This window comes from Doryrhamphus excisus, linkage group LG1 (assembly GCF_037039965.1).
Source record: "Doryrhamphus excisus strain RoL-2023G ecotype Guam linkage group LG1, RoL_Dexc_Guam_v1.1, whole genome shotgun sequence".
NCBI classification, from domain to species: Eukaryota; Metazoa; Chordata; class Actinopteri; order Syngnathiformes; family Syngnathidae; genus Doryrhamphus; species Doryrhamphus excisus.
In genome coordinates, this window is record NC_136357.1 from 6,428,469 (window position 1) to 6,451,212 (window position 22,744).

General features: G+C 40.6%; 2 protein-coding genes across 5 annotated transcripts in view; one reads left to right on the forward strand and one right to left on the reverse strand.

Annotated features, from left to right (window-relative positions):
- Nucleotides 1-22,744, forward strand: part of kiaa0513 (KIAA0513 ortholog) — a 35,138-nt gene that overhangs the window by 6,753 nt on the left and 5,641 nt on the right. The window contains exons 6-13 of one of the 4 annotated variants that reach the window (XR_013625140.1): nucleotides 862-1,069; nucleotides 1,153-1,193; nucleotides 1,305-1,377; nucleotides 2,361-2,438; nucleotides 2,636-2,668; nucleotides 7,095-7,175; nucleotides 7,356-7,450; nucleotides 7,654-7,793. Coding sequence is in view for 3 of the 4 variants with exons in the window: in XM_058075795.2 (XP_057931778.2) it covers nucleotides 862-1,069; nucleotides 1,153-1,193; nucleotides 1,305-1,377; nucleotides 2,361-2,438; nucleotides 2,636-2,668; nucleotides 7,095-7,175; nucleotides 7,356-7,450; nucleotides 7,654-7,703 (659 nt within the window). In the remaining variant the exon portion in view is untranslated. Of the gene's footprint in view, nucleotides 1-861; nucleotides 1,070-1,152; nucleotides 1,194-1,304; nucleotides 1,378-2,360; nucleotides 2,439-2,635; nucleotides 2,669-7,094; nucleotides 7,176-7,355; nucleotides 7,451-7,653; nucleotides 9,159-22,744 lie in introns of those variants that run through there. The other 3 variants (XM_058075795.2, XM_058075796.2, XM_058075797.2) reach the window with 3 other exon arrangements.
- Nucleotides 17,225-18,838, reverse strand: foxl1 (forkhead box L1). The gene has a single exon (XM_058075897.2). The coding sequence runs from the start codon at nucleotides 18,651-18,653 to the stop codon at nucleotides 17,643-17,645; it is 1,011 nt and encodes a 336-aa protein (XP_057931880.2). The 5' UTR covers nucleotides 18,654-18,838; the 3' UTR covers nucleotides 17,225-17,642.

Consider the following 22,744-nt stretch of genomic DNA (forward strand, 5'->3'; position numbering starts at 1 on the left):
GCTGTTTATGTAGGATTATAGAGTGTGCATCCAGGGAGTGTGTTACCTGTATGCATCCAAATTACAAGCTCACTGATATTTGGAGTTGCTAATGTCCTTTTTCCACCATAATTGGTGGATGTACCAGTTTTTTAAAACACGGGTAGTCACATAAAAACGTCTATTGACCACATTTATACTACTGATGTTGTAGAAAATACGGGCTGCACGGTCGAGTAGTTAGCGTGCAGACCCGAGTTCAATCCAACCCTCTGCGATCTCTGTGTGGAGTTTGCATGTTCTCCCCGAGCATGTGTGGGTTTTCTCCGGGTACTCCGGTTTCCTCCTACATTCCAAAAACATGCTAGGTTAATTGCTTACACCAAATTGTCCATAGGTATGAATGTGAGTGTGAATATGTGAATATATGAATATGTGCCCTGTGATTGGCTGGCGACCAGTCCAAAACCAGTCCTGCGACCCTAGTGAGGATAAGAGGTAGAAAATGAATGAATGAAAGTTGTAGTATAAATTCTGAGTTTATACACAGTAAGTCACAGTAGGGCTACGAGCAGCTCCGAACCTCTTTTCAAGTAGGTCTCCAAAGGGTTTATTCATTTATTATCAACTCCTGTACCGACAAAATTAGAAAGTGTGGTTCGGCAGTATTCCGGAAGTCCTCTGGAAGATCTTGAGAGTGTGACCAACCGCAGCACATTGGGCGTGCGTGTGTGAGTGAGTGGGTGGAATGAATTAAAACAAACCATTTTGGAAATGTAATGAAATACAATGGAATAGGTGCAGATTCTGGAAGATCTAGTTATTATGTGTAGCTGCTCTATAGGAGTCCTCAAGGTTAAACTATTACTTTCCTTTGCATAGGAAAGTCCCAGCCGTCTCCTGCAGAGCTCTTTGATCGTGGTGTTCCTCCAGCTGGTCTGGACTCGTACTTAAACAAGGCCAACTCCTGGCTGTCTGGTAAGAAAGATGCTGCCGAACGCCTCCTTAAAAACTCATCGAAGACTGATGTCAAAGGCTTTTTTGGAGGCCTTGAAAGCAAGTTGAGAAGCTCAGTGACACCGAAAACAGAGTGAGCATACACATCTTCTTTCAGTCCTTCGCATGGACCTTTAAGATCTCACAATGACATTTCTTTGCTTGTATTGTTCATAGGAACGGCGAAGACTCACTTGAAACAAAACCAAACTTAGCAGGTAAAGGGCATGAAGCTTACCTTGTCTATTTTTACTAAAATATTTCTCTCTACCTGCTTTGTTGATCATTATTTCAATATGATGACATTTGACTTTGTTATGTTGTCATAGTGTCCGTGGATCCAGAGGAAAATAAGGGAGAAAAGGTGTACTTGTACACCCACCTGAAGCAGCAACCCATATGGTAACACAGTTTTATTATTATGCATAATATATAATATGTCTGCCGGCTGCACAGTGATGGAGTGGTTAGCACGCAGGCCTCGCAGCTAGGAGACCCGAGTTCAACTCTCGGGAGTTTGCATGTTCTCCCCTGTGCGTGCGTGGGTTTTCTCTGGGTACTCCGGTTTCCTCCCACATTCCAAAAACATGCTAGGTTAATTGGTGACTCCAAATTGTCCATAGGTATGAATGTGAGTGTGAATGGTTGTTTGTCTATATGTGCCCTGTGATTGGCTGGCGACCAGTCCAGGGTGTACAACGCCTGGGATAGGCTCCAGCACCCCTAGTGACCCTTGTGAGGATAAGCGGTAGTGGAAAATGAATGAATGAATAATCTGTCAGTCGAGGAGGTAGTTAATGCTTTTTTTGTTGTCTTTTTTTCTGTTTTGGTCTAATCATCATCTGTTGTGGTTTAATCAATTTTTACAGATTTTGGAACTCAATCCCATCGTCGATTTTTGAGACAATTTAGGGCTTTTAAGTGTGCCTTATAGTGCAAAAAATAGGGTCCTTTTTTCCTCCGTAATTTGTTCTCCTCTCTTAGTCGTCTTGCTATTTGTTGCAGAGGAGAACCAAGTCTAAAGAATGTAAAAATGTAAAAACATCCATCCATCCATTTGCTCCACCGCATATCCTCACAAGGGTCGCAGGCATGCTGGAGCCTATCCCAGCTGTCTTCAAGCAAGAGGCGGGGTACACCCTGGACTAGTCGCCAGCCAATTACAGCGCACATATAGACAAACAACCATTCACACTCACATTCATACCTATGGACAATTTGGAGTCGCCAATTAACCGAGCCTGTTTTTGGAATGTGGGAGGAAACCGGAGTACCTGAAGAAAACCCACGCATGCACGAGGAGAACATGCAAAAAAAAAACTTTATTTACCATTTGTTTAAAGAGATAACAAAACTATATGTTTCATATCCTTTCTACCTGTCAGGCACACATTGCGATTTTGGAATGCTGCATTCTTCGATGCAGTTGATTGTGAGAGGAAAAAGAGGTCACCAACTACGAGGTGAGTCTAGAAATCCGGTTGTCAGTTCTTTGGACACCTGTGGAACATGTTAACTGTTTTTTCTAGATTTGAACAGTATATCAGAAGTCGTAGGTGTGTGCTTCCATGTGTGGGCAAACTTTTCTCTTCTTTCTTCGGTTGCCCCTCTTTCTGCATGTTGACTTTAACCCTTTGTCTTCTTGTGCCTTACTGCCTAGCAGGGGAACGCAAGATGAAGAGAAAGATAAAAGGTCTGTCTTCCATTTGTCTGCTGCCCGAAAATCAATCTAGAATAAAAGAAGGGCACGAATTTTTGACAAAAATGTAATGCTGTCGTGGCTGTCCTGTGTTGCGGCGCATGGCTAGCTGTGAATCACATTGAAAGGATTTTTGATGAATTCAACCACTCATTTGCGTTTTTGAAGCTTGCCTTTTGTGGAATGGTTTTGACTGAATTATACGTGCAGGAGCTTGAATCAGTTCAGTTCAATGTCTATTGTTTTGTACCAGAAGGAACCCATAGCCACTGGGCCAGCATATGGTCTGACAGTGGGATGAAGGAGCTCAACTTGGTTCCTAACAGTATCAGGGGACTTCTGGCGAGCACGTGGAGGTTTGTGTGGTCCGCCAAGGACCATCACTGACCCACTGCCAAACTAGTCATGCTGGAGGCATGTTGCGGGCAGCAGGGTATTCAGAACTGTCACATAGTCAGTGTGAAGCTGCTCTCATTTATGACAAGAACAGGGCGGCAATGGCAAATCTGTCAATTCGGATGTTGTCTGGCGAATGCCAAATGTCCTGCTACATCGCAGGGCTCTTGTACACGATTTCCTCTTGTGCCACACTGCAAAAAATTGATAGCCAAATATAAGACTAAAAGACAGAAACCCAGCCATCTGTTTTCTCTGCCGCTTATCCTCACGAGGGTCACTGAGGGTGCTGGAGCCTATCCCAGCTGTCTTCAGGTGAGAGGCGGGGCCCACCCTGGACTGGTTGCCAGCCAATCACAGGGCACATATAGTCAAACAACCATTCACACTCACATTCATACCTATGGACAATTTGGAGTCACCAATTAACCTAGCATGTTTTTGGAATGTGGGAGGAAACCGGAGTACCCGGAGAAAACCCATGCATGCACGGGGAGAACATGCAAACTCCACACAGAGATGGCCTAGAGTGGAATTGAACTCTGGTCTCCTAGCTGTGAGGCCTGCGCGCTAACCACTCAATCCGCCGTGCAACGGATTTAAGCCCATTAAGCTGGAAATACTTATTTTTAGAATATAATACATTTTATTCAACCTTATTAGAACCGATAAAAAGCAAGACCCATTCACTGTGACAACTCTCTCAGCCTTGACAAACTTGGTCCAATGGTAGGCAGAACATGGAGAATTTAGAGATGGATTTGACCGAGGTGCGAGGATCAAACCGCCAACCTTCTGGTACCGCCTGAGCCATGGCCGCCCTAACCTAATACCTCATACTAGTGAAGAGTGATGCTAGTTGACACATATTTAAATCAGCCTAAATCCATTTTAAATGTGAAAAGGGCGTGCCAAATACAAGTATATTTAATGGAAAAGGTGATTTCCCAGAAGTGTGATTTTCTTGATTATTGGAGTGCCATGATATATAGTGGTGGCTGATTTTATACTCCTCACTTGACTGGTTTAAGAGTGGAACAGTTTTTGAAAGATAATCATCTCAGAAGGGAATAGAAAAGGTATAAAGGTAAGCTTGACTGTAATTGGGAGCAAGGCAGAGGGTAAATGGAAGTAGGTAGATAAAGCCATTGAGGCTGCTTACATTGCTGAGTTTGACACAGTGGGGTGTCCTAAATTTACAGTAGCTGTAAAACCTGGGCAGTAATGGTCCCATGAGTAATAGTAATTTCATTATTTCTTTTTTTCTGTGTGCATTATTTTGATATATATGAGCCTCTAATTTCCAAGTTGTATGCATTTGTATTTATTTTGTGTCTGTTAGCATGTCATTGTGGTTTGTCTAACATTTGTTGCTGTTTTTTAAGCAGAACTTAAAGCTAACAATTGTTGTACTCAATATGCTGAGTGCAGGGTTCCTACGGAAGCATGGGAATTATGGAATTTCAGGAAAAAGACAAAAGAAACAAACAAACCTGATACATTTCCATGTATGGAAGACTATGGAAAAGTATGAAAAAATATATTATAGGAAGAAAGGGACAAAAACACTGAGTAAGCAGTTTATTCCAAACAACCTTTGACCAAAAGTTTAATACTGTAACTCAAAAAATAACTGAATCCCCCCCCCCTGCCAAAATAGATATACAAATTTAAAAAAGGATTCAGTAATAAGTAGCAACTAAACAGATCCTCCAGCTCAGGCTTTGTGAAACCATATACAACCATATAAGGAAGTCCACCCCTCTGTGACATCACAAAGGGGCAGTTTCACCACGCCTTTTCAAACGGAGCGTTTATAGCCATCCCAAACTTCTTTCAGGGCTCATTTCGGAAACTTTGGCATCGTTTAACACGAGAATACAACATTCTAACTAATTTTTTAGGTCCCCTTTTAAACGTTTGATCTGCTGATGAACCTATTTCACTTTCATGCTTGTTTACAAAATATTGCTGACAAATGTTTTTGGTCTGACTCCCATTTCCTTTTTTTTGCATTTTGAAGCTGTACTTAATCTAGAACCTCTTTAAGATACAATTGTGTAAAATTATAGCTAGGTAATAGTAGTTAGCTACAGTACATAAGGGTTGGAGGAGGATAACAGCAGAGGCCTGGCCATTCAACTTGACAATCTTCCCAATTTTTTCCCTGGAATACATAGCTGAAATTGTGCTCTCACAAGAGATGAGTCTCAGGAGTGTATTCAGAATAATGAAAATGTATTCCATAATTTATTTACAGTAGGAACCCTGTGAGTGGGACATTGTTGGAAAGAGTTCTTTCTACTACCTGCTTTCTGCCTCATCACAGCTCAATGTATTGTTTTGCATCTGCATCAAATGTTAATTTTCCTCTTTGTTTTCAAAAGAATTGCAACATGATCATAACGCTTGTAGTTAGGATGTATACTTATTGTTATTGTTCAGTCACCTGACGCCTCAGTTGACGTTAGAACAAAGAGATGTACACCATATTGTATACTAGTGGTTTATTTTGATTGGTGCTTACATGTTTTTTCCAGTTTTTGAATGAATCATTTGTTGTTTTCTTCATTCGCTGACAAAGTGATAAGGCACAGGAGTGGGTGTCACTGATTATTAGTTTTATTATTTTTCATGTAATATGTCACATAAATAAATACAGTGTCCAATAAATGTAAGTCTCTATACAGTAAAACAGTTAAGTTGTAAGGTGTTGTTTATTTTGAAACAGTATAAGAAATCAGTCCCACTTAAGGGCATCCACTTCTGGGCTGTCTCTTTGGAGAAGTTGAAATGATAGTTTGGATTTTTTGACATGAAGTTGTATGAGATCTCCAACATGTTAGTCCATTAACAGATACTTACTCCGCATTGAGTCTCCAAAGTCCAGTTCTGGTCAATTTTCAGTGATAAAGAACGTAATTCCGCTTAGTTTCTGGGGATATTTTCAAAAATAAAGAGTTTGGCTTCTCAAAATGTGTATGGATGGATTCAGAAGAGCAATACATTTGCATGACAAAAATGCTTTCTCAAAAAAAAAAAAAAACTCATAAAATGCTCTGTGTTATATTTGTCTCCTGATGGTCTTGGTATTCCATCGCAGAAGAAGAGTGGTATTACTGCGTGTGTGTTCATCACGTACACATGTAAGCGCAGGCGAAAGTGCACATATATCATGCAGAGTGTTTTATGAGATCTGATTTTTGTGATTCAAGTGTATTACTCATTTGAGCTCATTTTGTTTTGAAAAGTCAAACTCTTTACTTAAATGTCCCCAGCAACTAAGCGGAACTACATTCTTCACCACCGAAATCCGACCGGAACCGGATTTAGGAGACTAAGTTAATGTTAATGGATGTAATGGTAATGGTTTTATTTCATTTGAACATACATCAGATTACAATTGAATGCATCACATAATCAGTTCACAGTTCCACATGTCCAAAAGAAGTAGGAAGAAGCAAAGCTTATTAAATCCTACCCCTCCATCTGGTACTTTTACAATCAGTAACTGTTACATTTGTTCACTTCCTGCTTTCCATAATACAGTTTAAGGTTGTTTTGTTTTTGTTTTTTTTAATAATTCACCACGTACCGAAGTACTCGGTGATATGACCATCCAATGACATAATGGGTACCATAGTAAGTGTCAATATAGTGATATATATAGCACATCATGACTGGTTCAAGACTCTTCATCCTTGTATTTAGCAAACATCAACTGCTTGTATTGTTTTTTGAATTGGCTCATCGTTGTGCATTGTTTGAGGGTCTTACTCAATCCATTCCATGGTTTGATTCCACATACTGAAATGCTATGGCTTTTTAACGTAGTCCTAGCATATAAGTGTTTCAAATGTAGTTCTTCCCTGAGATCATATTTCTCCTCTCTTGTAGAGAAGTATTGGATGACATTTTTAGGTGATTGGTTGTTTTGATGTCGTATAACTTAATGTCAAAAAATCCAAACTATCCATTTAAGGTGTAGATGTTGGAATTAAAGGCAATTTTTTTTTGTCAACAGAGAGAAGTGGAGTCACATGAGCCAGCAGGAAAGGGATGACCGCTCCAAAATGGATGAGAATATTGCCTTTGGCCAGCTGGGGTGAGGAGAATACCACTTTACTTTGTAGTAATAATATGCATAGATAGCGAAATATAGTACTTCACAAAAGTGAGTACACCTCTCACATGTTTTTTAAAATATTGAAATCCACCAATATGCTACATTTTAAAACAGTACTAGCAGATAATTGCCTTAGTGACTTTTTGTATGTTTTTGCAGGACATTTACACACAATATGCTGGCATTTGGGCTCAGTAAAAAACTGTGCAATGATTTTCTGAAGAAACAGGCCGTCATTGGGAACCTGAATAAAGGTATTTTTCATGACATTTATTTCAGCACTTGTTCAGTACTGCTAGTTTAGCAAAGTGTAGACTTTCCACAAGGGGGAGATATCAGACATCTTATGAGTACAGTACACACAAACTTATTTACAGAATTATTCTTTGTTCTTACATCATCTGTATTTTTCAGTGCCTTGGTTTTATGTCATTTGTGTGTGGTTGATCTTTTGCAGAGCAGTACAAGTTGTTAACTGACCACATTGAGAAAATGGCGACAGAATGAGGACAAGTTGACGACATGTTGAATTTCAGGGTCTCCAGCCTGCACATGAGAGCTGTCTGAGCTGAAATACAGTACACATTACTATAGTCAAGTGCTTGACATTACTATAGTCAAGCGTGCCATCGTTGTAGCAAAGCCCTTCCATCCAACGCTGTATTGCATCCTACGTCAGCAATAACACAACATACGCTGATGTTGCTTTAAAGCTGTATGTGTAACCTGCTTTGCAAAGTGACAAGAAGTGTCGCTCATCTGCTATGGGAAGCATATCTGCGTCTCTCTGTGTGCAACGACAAAGCTCAGCCTAGACCAGACCTTGTGCAGTGTACAGTGCCGTAATGTAAAACGTGTTTTACCTGCGACTAAGCAGTGACTGATTATCTTCCTTGGCTTTAATGCTTCAGTGTACTTTGATTGAATGAAAGTGTGGCATTTCAAATGGGGGGGGAAAGATGAGTCTGCCAACCAACATGTGTGCTTGAAAACAAGCATTTAAGACTACTTGTAGTCTGACAAGGATCAAAAACAACCAACAAAAAACTGAAGCAATTATATATAATGCTGTAATGACGATAATCGTCCGATTAAATCGGTCAGCCCGAGCATTAATTTCTAAGAAAAACACCAAATTACCTGCATTGTTTATTCATTAAAAATAAGTGTTAACATCGGTGTCAGTTGACCAACTTTTGGCTGATTACAGATTAAATCGGCCGGTTGATTAATTAGTTGAGCCCTATCAGTTGGTATGAGATATGTTAAAATACAACAATGGATGAAAACAAGGGTTTCCTTATCGCTTGACACGTGACTGCTGCTAATGGAAGGAGATTTGAGTAGAGACTGATTGCAGGTAGAAAACAACTAAGTAGAAAATGTGAAGTATGGTACTAGGGACACATGGGTATTGTTGAGCATTGAGTCTCGAGCACCGGAAGAAATAACGAGCACCAACAACAAAGAAGTGGCACAATAATAATAATAAGAATACATTTTATTTGTATAGGGCTTTTCAGAGTACTCAAAGACGCTTTACAGTAGAGAAAAATAAAAATAGAGTTAAAGATGCATTAAAATACTATATCCATACATTCATTCACAGCTAAAAGCACAAGTCCCCAATGCAACATTTCCAATCCAATGATATCATGCAGAGGAGAGTGCACGACCAACATAGTTAAACACCTCCAGATTCTTAACAGTGCCCCCGTCATTGATGCGCTACATTGGACTTCCTCTAAGCAGTCAAAATCAGGGAAGTCAAACAATAAATGACGTCTGCCTCATGTCAATGTAACCGAGATGCCCGATGATGTAAATAAAGGACGGAAGCCACGGCTTCGGGATTTAAACCCATTCATGCACGCACAGTGCGAGTCAAGAAACCTTTGCAACCCACACAACATGTTTCCGCCTTCAAAATAAGGGCGGTATTTATATATATATACAAACATATATATATATATATATATATATATATATATATATATATATATCGTATACAGGTGGTAATACAGTAGCTCAACTCAAATACCCAGCTAACGTTATCCTGTGTACTTTTTATCGACAAACGGCTTAGAGGTTGTTTGTTTGATATTCTGCACCCAGGTTACTGCATGTTTACATGCCTGTAGCATCACACACCCACTAACACATAAAACAAAAGCATATGTGGAAATATCTTTTCATGAGCTTTTCAAAAGTAAACAAATACTCCTGTGGAAATCAACTTCATAACATTTATATTCCAGTTAAACGGTTTGATACTGGTTGAAAATAGCTTCTGTGAGAAATTTAGTATTAAAAAAGTTGATCATGAAATTATTTAGGGCGGCACGGTGGTCTAGTGGTTAGCGCGCAGACCGCACAGCTAGGAGAGCAGGGTTCAATTCCACCCTCTGCCATCTCTGTGTGGAGTTTGCATGTTCTCCCCATGCATGTGTGGGTTTTCTCCGGGTACTCCGGTTTCCTCCCACATTCTCCAAATTGTCCATAGGTATGAATGTGAGTGTGAATGGTTGTTTGTCTATATGTGCCCTGTGATTGGCTGGCGACCAGTCCAGGGTGTACCCCGCCTCTCGCCCAAAGACAGCTGGGATAGGCTCCAGCACCCCCGCGACCCTCGTGAGGAAAAACGGTAGAAAATGAATGAATGAAATTATTTAAACCATGCAGACTTTTATGACACTGCCTCTTAAAAGCATTGGAACAGAAATCCTTCAAATTCAAACACCAACCCAACACTGGGCTCACTACCCAGTCCCTTTTTATTTATCATGAGCAGTGTTTTACTGAGAAGCAAGAAGAGGTTAACATATTTATTAACCTGTGTTGGCATTACAAATACATTCAAGCCATATTTGTTTTAAAGGTACCTAATGGCCCCCATGATCAAATGTAATACTTACCATCCCTCCAGTGTGCCTTGCATGGACGTAAACATCTCCCTCCTTTTAATTCCGCCACTAAATAGTCCCAGAACCAGCTAGCATTTGTCTACTAGATTCCCAAATTGATGCTATGTGTCTATTTTTGCTAATATGTATATAACATCAAGTACTTTATTCAAAAGCGACTGATTACATTTGTGTCTTCCCTGAGTGTACTACTGTGTAGCATTGTAGCAATGTAGTCTTCACTGGAAGCACCTGCCACATGTACTAATTGATAATCAAATTCATTTTCTAATATTATTGTTTTGTGTCTTTGTTTTTTTATGATTGAATTCACTTTAAGGCAGCTTTAGGAAACCATTTTTGACCTTCGTCATATGTTCCATGTTATGATGTTTTAAGCATTTCTCTCTACCCTGTACAGTACATGTTATGAAATATAGCTTCAGGAATCAAACCGGGTTCCTCCCTGAATGATCCTCTCTACTTTTGTTGTGCTCACATCACACTGGTTTGTATAGTAATTAAGCTTGTTCATTGGTTGTGATGCCACTCTTGAGACTGCGTAATGTTAAGGTCAGAAAAATGTGAATGAATGAAGTTCAAATGGAAGTAGTAAACTCGTAGTGAACTCGTACTTCAGAACAAAAGTATGACATTTCAACTGACTGACAGATTTACTAATTCGGATGTTTTATTGTTAAATGTTTTCATGGTGGGGCAAGGTCAATGTTGAATCAAAATATTGTAATAAATGTATTTTATGGTGAGTTTTTGTTGCTCTTTTGTTGTTTTAGGTCATACACTTAAGAATGTTGGGGGCTGCACGGTGAGGGAGTGGTTAGCACGCAGACCTCAAAGCTAGGAGACCAGGGTTCAATTCCACCCTCGCCATTCTCTGTGTGGAGTTTGGATGTTCTCCCCGTGCACGTGTGGGTATTCCGCCCACATTCCAAAAACATGCTAGCATGTTTCAAAAACATGCTAGCATGTTCCAAAAACATGCTAGCATGTTTCAAAAACATGCTAGCATGTTCCAAAAACATGCTAGCATGTTACCAAAAACATGCTAGCATGTTACCAAAAACATGCTAGCATGTTACCAAAAACATGCTAGCATGTTACCAAAAACATGCTAGCATGTTACCAAAACATGCTAGCATGTTACCAAAACAATGTTTTTAATCCCATGTTCCAAAAACATGCTAGGTTAATTGGCGACTCCAAATTATCCAATTGACCAAGTGGTTAGCGCCACACAGCTAGGAGACCCAGGTTCGATTCCCATCTGACATCTACCATTGTCCATAGGTATGAATGTGAGTGTGAATGGTTGTTTGTCTATATGTGCCCTGTGATTGGCTGGCAACCAGTCCAGGGTGTACCCTGCCTCTCGCCCGAAAACAGCTGGGATAGGCTCCAGCATACCCCCACAACCCTAGTGAGGATAAGCGGCATAGAAAATGAATGGATATCCAATAGTACTTATCATAAATAAATAGAAAAATTGGCTGCACTATGACCAAAGGGTTAGTGCCACACAGCTAGGAGACCCGGGTTCAATTCCCATCTGACATCTAACATTGTCCATAGGTATGAATGTGAGTGTGAATGGTTGTCTATATGTGCCCTGTGATTGGCTGGCGACAGTCCAGGATGTACCCCACCTCTCGCCTGAAGACAGCTGGGATAGGCGCCAGCGTACCCCCACAACCCTCGTGAGGATAAGCAGTAGAAAATGAATGAATTAACTTAAGAATGTTTTTAATCCCAAATCATAAATTTCAAATGAAAACATTTATTATATCCTTAAAAGTGAGTACACCTCACATATCCAAATGTGTGATCTAGCACTGCCTTAATCATCTTGGATATGGAACACAGCTGAAAATTAGTACTTCCAATTTCTGGAGCAACACAATATTTTTATATTTATTTTAGGAAACATTTTGATATGTCTGCTGTACAGCTTTTGTTTCATTATAAGTTGGGAGCAAAAGTTATCAGTTTAATTTCAGAAAGTAATACATATGTATTATGATGATGAAGCCATGTGTTTAAATGTCAGTATGAGCCAAAAGAACGTTGTTTTTAATATTTTGGAAAGCAAAGTGTTTCTTTGAGTGTATATGTGTGACTGTGAGAGTTTGTATATGTCCGTGTGGATAGAATTGAGGCGTGTAGAACCCCGTGTAGCTGTACAATGTGCTGGAGTGTTCTAGTGTTTGAGTTGTAGTTGAAGCTGCTGGCACTCAGTGCCGTGTATAAATAAACAGCAGTCAAACTGACTGCACTTTGATTGGCTGTCGTGTAACGAGCTCTGAAAGGCCAGTCTGCAGTGTCACAGCATGATCACCCTCCCTTGTCAAATTAATACCAGACTTTTACATATGAGACAACCATGATAAATGGATTTTTATGCAACTTTCCCTCCTCCAAATTACTTTGTGAATAACATGAATAACAATATTGCTTGTTATGTTTAATGGGTTTTAAGTCCCTTTTTGACTTACATTTCAAGATAGAGTTCAGAGTTTTATGTTGCTGATTCCAATACCGATCATCCAGGACTGAAATCGGATGATATCGATACTGATCACATGGATTAATTATCCATCCATTTTCTATACTGCTTATCCTCAAGAGGGTCGCACAGGTGCTGGAGCCTATCCCAGCAGTCTTCAGGCAACAAGCGGGGTACACCCTGGACTGGTCACCAGCCAATCACAGGGCACATATAGACAAACAACCATTCACACTCACATTCATACCTATGGACGATGTTAAATGTCAGATGGGAATTGAACCCGGGTCTCCTAGCTGTGTGGCGCTAACCACTTTATCATAGTGCAGCCAATTTTTCTATTTTTTATGATGAGTACTATTGGATATCCATTCATTTTTTTGCAGCTTATCCTCACTCGGGTTGTGGGGGTATGCTGGAGCCTATCCCAGCTGTTTTCGTGCGAGAGGCGGGGTACACCCTGGACTGGTCACCAGCCAATCACAGGGCACATATAGACAAACAACCATTCACACTCACATTCATACCTATGGACAATGTTAAATGTCAGATGGGAATTGAACCCGGGTCTCCAAGCTGTGTGGCGCTAACCACTTTATCATAGTGCAGCCAATTTTTCTATTTTTTATGATGAGTACTATTGGATATCCATTCATTTTTTTGCAGCTTATCCTCACTCGGGTTGTGGGGGTATGCTGGAGCCTATCCCAGCTGTTTTCGTGCGAGAGGCGGGGTACGCCCTGGACTGGTCGCCAGCCAATCACAGGGCACATATAGACAAACAACCATTCACACTCACATTCAGACCTATGGACGATGTTAAATGTCAGATGGGAATTGAACCCGGGTCTCCAAGCTGTGTGGCGCTAAACACTTTATCACAGTGCAGCCAATTTTTCTATTTATTTATGATAAGTACTATTGGATATCCATTCATTTTCTATCCTCACAAAACGCTTTATCCACTTTTATCCACTTGTAAATAATGGCTGTCAGAGGGGGTGTTGGCACTCATTAGTACTTAGTAAAATCAATAAAACCCATGGTACCCTGGATTGTAATGGCAGCTGCGTGCAATTGAATACTAAAGTCAAACATGATCTATTTCAGTGTAAAAAAAAACAAAACATATTACATCCTGTCTCTTGAAGTATCACAGATTTCTTTTACAGTCCACATATCCCCACAGTGACACATACAGCCGCTCTTCTTTAAAACAAAACCAATTCATTGAGTGTCCTTATAACAATAACACATTCAGCAAACATGTTAGCTTTGTACAAGAGCAGCTGTGTGGTGTAAATCGAACTAGTTTGTTTGAGCTTAAGTGCTTGAGATGCAGTAAATGCGTGTTCATGTTTACACACGTGTCTACAGAGGGGTGGCGGCCCTGAATGATGAAGCTCCTCCTCTTTGTTGGATTAAAAACCAGGGTGGTCCCATTTGTGGGGCGGTAATCCTGCTGCTGTGTGCAAGTTCCCTTCCCGGTGTTCACAAAAACACACACACAGTACACAAACATCATGAGACTAATGTATCAATATTTATTTAAAATTTGCCAAAGTAAACTTTCTTTATGACCAGTTGTGTGTACAGTATATTGGTGGTGAAGAAAGCTTACTCTTAGTCTAACTCCCATGTAACTAAAAATGAACTAAATCATCACTATACAGTAGTTCCAAAATATGCATGTTAGGTTGACTCCAAATTGTCCATAGGTATGAATGTGAGTGTGAATGGTTGTTTGTCTATATGTGCCCTGTGATTGGCTGGCGACCAGTCCAGGGTGTACCCCGCCTCTCGCCCGAGAACAGCTGGGATAGGCTCCAGCATACCTCCACAACCCTAGTGAGGATAAGTGGCACATAAAATTAATAGATAGCCAATAGTACTTATCATAAATAAATAGAAAAATTGGCTGCACTGTGTACAAGTGGTTAGCATCACACAGCTAGGAGACCCGGGTTCGATTCCCCTCAGGCATCTAACATTGTCCATGGGTATGAATGTGAGTGTGAATGGTTGTTTGTCTATATGTGCCCTGTGATTGGCTGGTGACCAGTCCAGGGTGTACCCCGCCCCTCGCCCGAAGACAGCTGGGATAGACTCCAGTATACCTCCACAACCCTAGTGAAGATAAGTGGCATAGAAAATGAATGGATAGCCAATAGTACTTATCATAAATAAATAGAAAAAATGGCTGCACTGTGTACAAGTGGTTAGCACCACACAGCTTAGAGACCCGGGTTCGATTCCCCTTGGAGATCTAACAATGTCCATAGGTATGAATGTGAATGGTTGTTTGTCTATATGTGCCCTGTGATTGGCTGGTGACCAGTCCAGGGTGTACCCCGCCTTTTGCTTGAAAACAGCTGGGATAGGCTCCAGCATACCGCCACAACCCTAGTGAGGATAAGTTGCATAGAAAATGAATGGATAGCCAATAGTACTTATCATAAATAAATAGAAAAAATGGCTGCACTGTGTTCAAGTGGTTAGCACCACACAGCTAGGAGTCCCGGGTTCGATTCCACTCAGGCATCTAACATTGTCCATAGGTATGAATGTGAGTGTGAATGGTTGTTTGTCTATATGTGCCCTGTGATTGGCTGGCGACCAGTCCAGGGTGTACCCCGCCTCTTGCCCGAAAACGGCTGGGATAGGCTCCAGCATACCCCCACAACCCTAGTGAGGATAAGCTGCATATAAAATGAATGGATAGCAATAGTACTTATCATTAAAAAAATAGAAAAAATGGCCGCACTGTGACCAAGTGGTTAGCGCCACACAGCTAGGAGACCCGGGTTTGATTCCCATCTGGCATCTAACATTGTAGCGGCATAGATAATGAATGCATAGCCAATAGTACTTATCGTCAATAAATGAAAAAAATGGCTGCAGCTGGGATAGGCTCCAGCACCCCTTGCGACCCTCATGAGGATAAACAGTAGAAAATGAATAAATGGACTATTGAAAAGTCCAAGGTGTACCCCGCCTCTGGCCTGAAGTTAGCTGGGATAGGCTCCAGCATACCCATGTGACCCTATAGTGATGCTAAGTGGCATAGGAAATGAATGGATGAACTAATGAGAGCATTTTAACCATGTACAGTACTTATTTATTTCAGTCAACCATGTGCAATGCACTAACAAAATTACTTTATATTTTGTAGTTTTCTTCAATAATATCAGATGAGAATATAAGTATTTTTTTTGTGTGTGCACAGCTTCTTCAAGGGGATCATTTAGAGTACAAATACAGGGACCAGGGACCTACATCATTTCTGAAATCACTTTGTTGATGTATGATCCAGAGAAGATGACAATGAAGATGAGTGAATGATTTATTGTATTGGTTAATAATGTACCCAAACACTAAAGACATGAAGTCGATGCACTCACTGCTGATACAATCATACTCATTCTTCTACCCCCCCCCCCCCCCCCCCATCACTGTTTTCCCTATTCTTCCCCTTTGACATTTTTAGTTTTATTTACCAAAAGAGTGGTATACACAGGAAATGTGTGTGGTTGTAAGTTCCTCGCTTCAAACGATGGGGAGATTTAGTTATTTCAACAAACATTTCTGATGTGCACAGCCCTGCAGGGAGAAGTTTCTCAGGCCAATGTGTGTCCATGCAGGAAGGCTATATTTAGACGTGACCACTGTCTGTTCTCAATGATGCTGTCATCTGACCGCACTGATATCATGCAGGCGTCATATGCCGGAAAACGGACACTGGATATTATTGTTGGACATTCATTCAAAACTGAGGTCTGACACTTTCAACCAAACAGTAGGTGTCTTCATAATCAGGATTCCATACTACAATTATTGTAGTATATTAGTATAACAGTTCCCTGTTTTAATATTCTGTATATATATATTTATATTCTATATATATTCTCTCTCTCTCTCTCTCTCTCTCTCTCTATATATATATATATATATATATATATATATATATATATATATATTCAGATATATCTTGTTTAATATTAATATATACAGTATAAATATATACAGTATATAATACCAATAAATTATATTATATAAAATTATTTTTTTAATTATAAAATTATATAAAATATGTATTTTAAAATGTATTTTACTTAATTTTTTTTACATATTTTTAATTAATAAAACAATTATTGATTAGGAATCATATTATGTGAATCATGTGAATCATTATTGATTATGTGACCAATTGTAACCTGATGCATGTTCAAATAAAATTAAACCATTAATATTACCATAAATTATTCATTCATTTTCTATCGCTCATCCTCACAAGGGTCACAGGGGTGCTGGAGCCTATCCCAGCTGTCTTCGGGCGAGAGGCGGGGTACACCCTGGACTGGTCGCCAGCCAATCACAGGGCACATATAGACAAACAACCATTCAACCTCACATTCATACCTATGGACAATTTGGAGTCGCCAATTAACCTAGCATGTTTTTGGAATGTGGGATGTCCGAAGGTGGACTCTAACTCAGGTTTCCTAGCTGTGTGGCATGCGCACAAACCACTCAGTCGCCGTGCAGCCACCATAAATCACATCTATATATTTACTATTACCTGCACAGTGGATGATTGAAGTGAGGAGATCGAACTATAACTTACCCGATTTATTCACATGTGAAAAAGCCATTATTCATAGAAAGCATACTGAACTTGCCAAAAAGTGTACCATTATTGTCAGTAGTGGTGTTTTGTTTTGTTAATACTGGATACTTAACACCTCCAATGCTTTCCACGAAAACATTCATTCATTCTTTATTATCAAACAATTTTTATTTTACACAAAACTTTGGATTACATTGTCAGTTGTATACATTGGAATACTCATTTTAGGGGCAAAAAAAGACCTGGTTATTTCGATGACATATGTATGTACACTGCACGCCATTTTTCCTTGCACAATTAAAGAGAAAGTGCTAATTCATACGTAGCTGAGTTATGTAACAGAATGAATTAATAATGAATAAATTCAATCCTGATGTTAAAACTTGCAAAATGAATTATTTCCATTTGGAGAGCAGACCTTTATCAGGAGACGTGTGGGACAAATAAGAGCCAAGAGGAAATCCCACTTGGTATAAGTGATGCTGCGGGGTGTCCACAGGAATGTTTGGACCAACACCAGTACTGTGAAGGTCCTGGTCCCTGATGGAGCTTCGGATCTTGTCACCTTCACTTCTTGCTAGGATGCTCTCAATACTGAAACCTTTGCATTTGTCCCTTCTCGGAATACGTGCTTTGGAATTGGACTGAAGAAGAGAAGTAGAGGAGCAGAGTTGGGCCGTGTCAGTCGTGGATGCGTTATTGATCCGTTGCGTCGATGACGGCTCCGATGCGTGCTGGTCCAACTTCCGTCTGGAGTGTTTGACCGCACGGCACACTTTTTGTTTATGTGTAAGTGGATTCTGCTGCTGCTCAGAGTGATTGAAGGCCAGCAGAACCGATTTTGAGTCTACTTGAGTCTCAGTTGGCTTTGCCTCCTGTCTTAGCGTCATCTCTACCAGCAAGGACGCACCGGGCGTCTGAGAAGATAAACGGTCTCTTATGGAGTCTTTGTTGTGTTTGTGTCGTGCGGCATCCAGCTGACTCTTCACCTTCCTTTTCCTCCGTCGGTAGTTGCCGTTTTCAAACATATTCAAACACGTGGTGTCCAGTGTCCAGTAGCTGCCTTTCCCGGGGCGCCCCTTCTCCCTGGGCACCTTGATGAAACAGTCATTCAAGGAAAGGTTATGGCGGATGGAGTTCTGCCATCCCTGCCTGTTATCAAGATAAAAAGGAAACCGGTCCATGATGAACTGATAGATGCCGTTCAATGTCGCGCGTTGCTCCGGTGCACTCTTGATAGCCATAGCAATGAGTGCGATGTAACTGTAGGGCGGCTTCTGTGGGGGGTCCCGGCGTTCCGGCATGAGGCTCAAGGCACCGCAGTCCCCGCCGTACAAGTAGATGAGTGGAGGTCCGGAGAGGCTCAAAGCCGATGTTGGCACACCAAATGTGTGGTAGAACGTCATTATAGGCAGGACTGCTGTGTATTCTTCCCGGCGGGAAAAATGCTCACTCCTGTGACTGCCTTCCCGACTTTCATGAGCTCCACGGAAGAAATGTTAATAAATGTTGTACTTCTGCTCTGCTGTGTTGAAATAAATTGTGCAACATAAACTCCCGGTGCTGTTTCAGCCCACCCACATTAATTAAAATGTAATTGCTCTGAGAGTCCCCTCATGTTCCCCCCCCCCCACACACACACACACTCTGCTCGACGACCAATCAGGTGACGGCTTATTCCCTCCTCTGTTTATAGAATTAGTCGCTTGATAAGTCTGCCCACCCAAGTTGAATCAAGCTGTGTTTATTTGGAAAAAAATTCCGGCCACCCAATACATAAACGCGCTGATGTGCTGTTGAAATAAAAGTCCACCTCCGACGGGGAGAGTTGCTCAAACACAAAGAGCAAACAAACATTGGAGTCTTTGCTGAGACTTGCGTGGGTTTTCTCAAATGAAAACATTTAAGATGGGACAATAACTTGAAACATTTCTTTTTAGAGCCTGCTCCTGCATTCCTTTGATAGTGGTCGTATCGGTATCCCATTGATACTAGCATCATAAGATCCATAGAGTTCAATTAGTTTCAGCAATATCCACATTCATATTGTGAATATATTACAGATACTTTATGTTTACCATGTTGACTTTTATGGCTGCACGGTTTTTGAGTGGTTAGCTCGCAGGCCTCACAGCTAGGAGACTCGAGTTCAATTCCACCCTTGGCCATCTTTATGTGGAGTTTGCATGTTCTCCCCGTGCATGCGTGGGTTTTCTCCGGGTACTCCGGTTTCCTCCCACATTCCAAAAACATGCTAGGTTAATTGGTGACTCCAAATTGTCCATAGGTATGAATGTGAGTGTGAATGGTTGTTTGTCTATATGTTGCCCTGTGATTGGCTGGCGACCAGTCCAGGGTGTACCCCGCCTCTTGCCCGAAGACAGCTGGGATAGGCTCCAGCACCCCCCGTGACATTCGTGAGGAAAAGCGGCAGAAAATGAATGAATGAATGAATGTTGACTTTTATGGCTGCAGGGCGGTCGAGTGATTAGCCCGCAGGCCTCACAGCTAGAAGACTCGAGTTCAATTCCACCCTCGGCCATCTCTGTGTGGAGTTTGCATGTTCTCCCCGTGCATGCGTGGGTTTTCTCCGAGTACTCCGGTTTCCTCCCACATTCCAAAAACATGCTAGGTTAATTGGCGACTCCAAATTGTCCATAGGTATGAATGTGAGTGTGAATGGTTGTTTGTCTATATGTGCCCTGTGAAACTTACAATGGAGCCAATATTTTTTTGAAAAATAATGCCTCTAACCACGGGTGGGTAAACTTGTTGACTCACGGGTCACATTGGGTTGAAAAAATGTGATGAAGAGCGACATACTTGCTCACGGTGCAACACATAAATCAGCCACTAAATGCCCGAAAGGCATGCTGGGTAGAACTATGAGCAATCAAACATTGGATACTTCTTACTTCTCTGACAGCCTTAACATATTTTTCAATCGACAAAAAATGCAAACATGGCAAAATGTTGGGAGTGTATCACAAGGTACCCAGCATGCCTTGCGGCGGGAATATATGAGTGTTTTTTTTAATTATTATTATTAATTTTTATTATGGGGTGAGTAGTTAGCACGTGAGACTCACAGCTAAAAGACCTGAGTTCAATTCCACCCTCGGCCATCTCTGTGTGGAGTTTGCATGTTCTCCCCGTGCATGCGTGGGTTTTCTCCGGGTACTCCGGTTTCCTCCCACATTCCAAAAACATGCTAGGTTAATTGGCGACTCCAAATTGTCCATAGGTATGAATGTGAGTGTGAATGGTTGTTTGTCTATATGTGCCCTGTGATTGGCTGATGACCAGTCCAGGGTGTACCCCGCCTCTTGCCCAAAAACAGCTGGGATAGGCTCCAGCATCCCCCGCGACCCTTGTGAGGATAAGTGGTAGAAAATTAAGGAATGTTGACTTTTATTCTTCTTAGTGTGATGATCTATAGAGCTGCTAGAAGTGAGTTGCACGGTGGATGTCTGGTTAGCATGTTAGCATGGTGTCTGTGTGGATTTTTTTCTTCCTTCCACATCCCCCCAAAACTATGCATGTTACATTAAAGAGGACTTATTATTCTCATGTTTTGGTCCTTTGTATTGAGTTTTGGACTCCTATAGAGCAGCTACACATAATAACTTGCACAGAAAGCTTTCTAGTTCTGCCAGAATTTGCACCTATTCAGCTGTATTTCTTTGGATTTTGTGACCTCTTGACCAAAGTCGGCTGGGGTAGACTCAAGGTCACCCATAATCGTAATGAGGACAAGTGGTACAGAAAATGGATGTCTTGCATAAAGTACAATGTTAAGGTTTAGGATACACCCTTAAGTTGATGAAACCCGGGGTAACGTTAAGCTCTTAAACCCTGGACTTGAGAGGCTGATTAGAAAAAGACACACAGGTACTAACTAACCATTGCATTGCCTTACATGGAAAGCATGGACAGTGTGTTTTTTGCACATGTGTGTATATAATATTATGTATTTTCCTGTTTATGGGTCAATGGAGGATTACAACAACTTTACAAGTCCTCACAGCTGGCTCCTGCTTACATTAGCGGTTGGGAGATCTCTGTGAATAAACCTACAAACTCGGCCTTTTCTCTGTTTGTCTCTCAGCAGACGATGATTCACTATAACAAATACAACAAAAGTAACATGCAAGTACATAACAGCATGTCATGCAGAATGGCTGCTGGAGCATTTGAAGACATTTAAGATTTGCATTAATGGAAGCACATGTACCATATCATAACAATGAGTCTGATATTGACAAGCATACATGTGGTAATACACTAGGTATGATTCACAAGCTATTTGGTGATCTTTCTATTAATATTAACTGTGTTGTGTCTTGTCCATGATGTAAAAATGCAATTTCAACAATAAAAAGATGACCCATGATGGACAGTTATACATATTCTGGTCATAACAATGATATAGAGAGCGAGGTTGGGTTTGAATCAGAGCTGTCAATCGATGAAAACATTTAATCATGATTCTTCAAATTTTTTTGCCGATAGTTAACTCACAATTAAGAGCAGATATAAATTTTTATCTGTAAATCTTTTTGTGGTAAACGATTTGGTACACAACTACAATAACTGCGTCAAATGTTATGTAAAAGGTTATCAATTTTGCAAATGTGAGACATTATTTTATTCAAAAATTAATATACATACCCCAGTTTTTGCATGTCTAATGTGAGCTGTGTTTTCTCCCACTTTGTTTAACGGTCATTGAACGCACGTACAGACAACTATACTACGTTTTTATGATGATACAATGCTGGAATACATAAAGGTAAGATTTGATGACGTTATTCAGTGCTAATTTGCATATTTAGACGAGTCTTTATTCATTTTGTGCTTTGAATTTGATGTTGTTCCTGTCATAGTTTTACACAATACATAATAAGATATATTAGATCGCTCTAATGTACGCATGTTTTACTGATGTGTTGATGACTGGCTAGTGCACTGCTAATGCTAGCATTGTGAGCTCTTCAGCCATGGTGACGTTGATATAAGCCCCCAAGTAGCTGTCCTTGGCTATGCCTATCGCTAATTAGCTCATTCCCAAATTTGAAATTCGCAGTTCAAAGCAGAGAATCAGCCAAGGATAGCTAGAATCTAAAGAAAACAACTTGTTAGTTGGGATACTCTTATACCAAAGCACGTCTGTATAAATTACAAAGTTGAAAAAATACAGGCAGTGCTTTCAGTACTTGCTTACTTCTCTGGCAAGTCGACATAGTCTGTGACAATTACAATCACAGCGAAAGCCAGCCAGGGCATCAAAATATCCTTTTCTATGTACATTTCTGCTCAATATTTGTTCCCGCTTGTGGCTCCAGTCACCAAATTACGGTGTAAATATCAAAGTAAAGTAAAGTAAATATCTGGCTTTCAGCTGTAAGAATGCTATGAAATGGTTGACATGATAACTACGTATTTGTCGCAACAGAAAAGTAGAAAATGCTAGTAAATTTCAGTTTGAAATAATGTA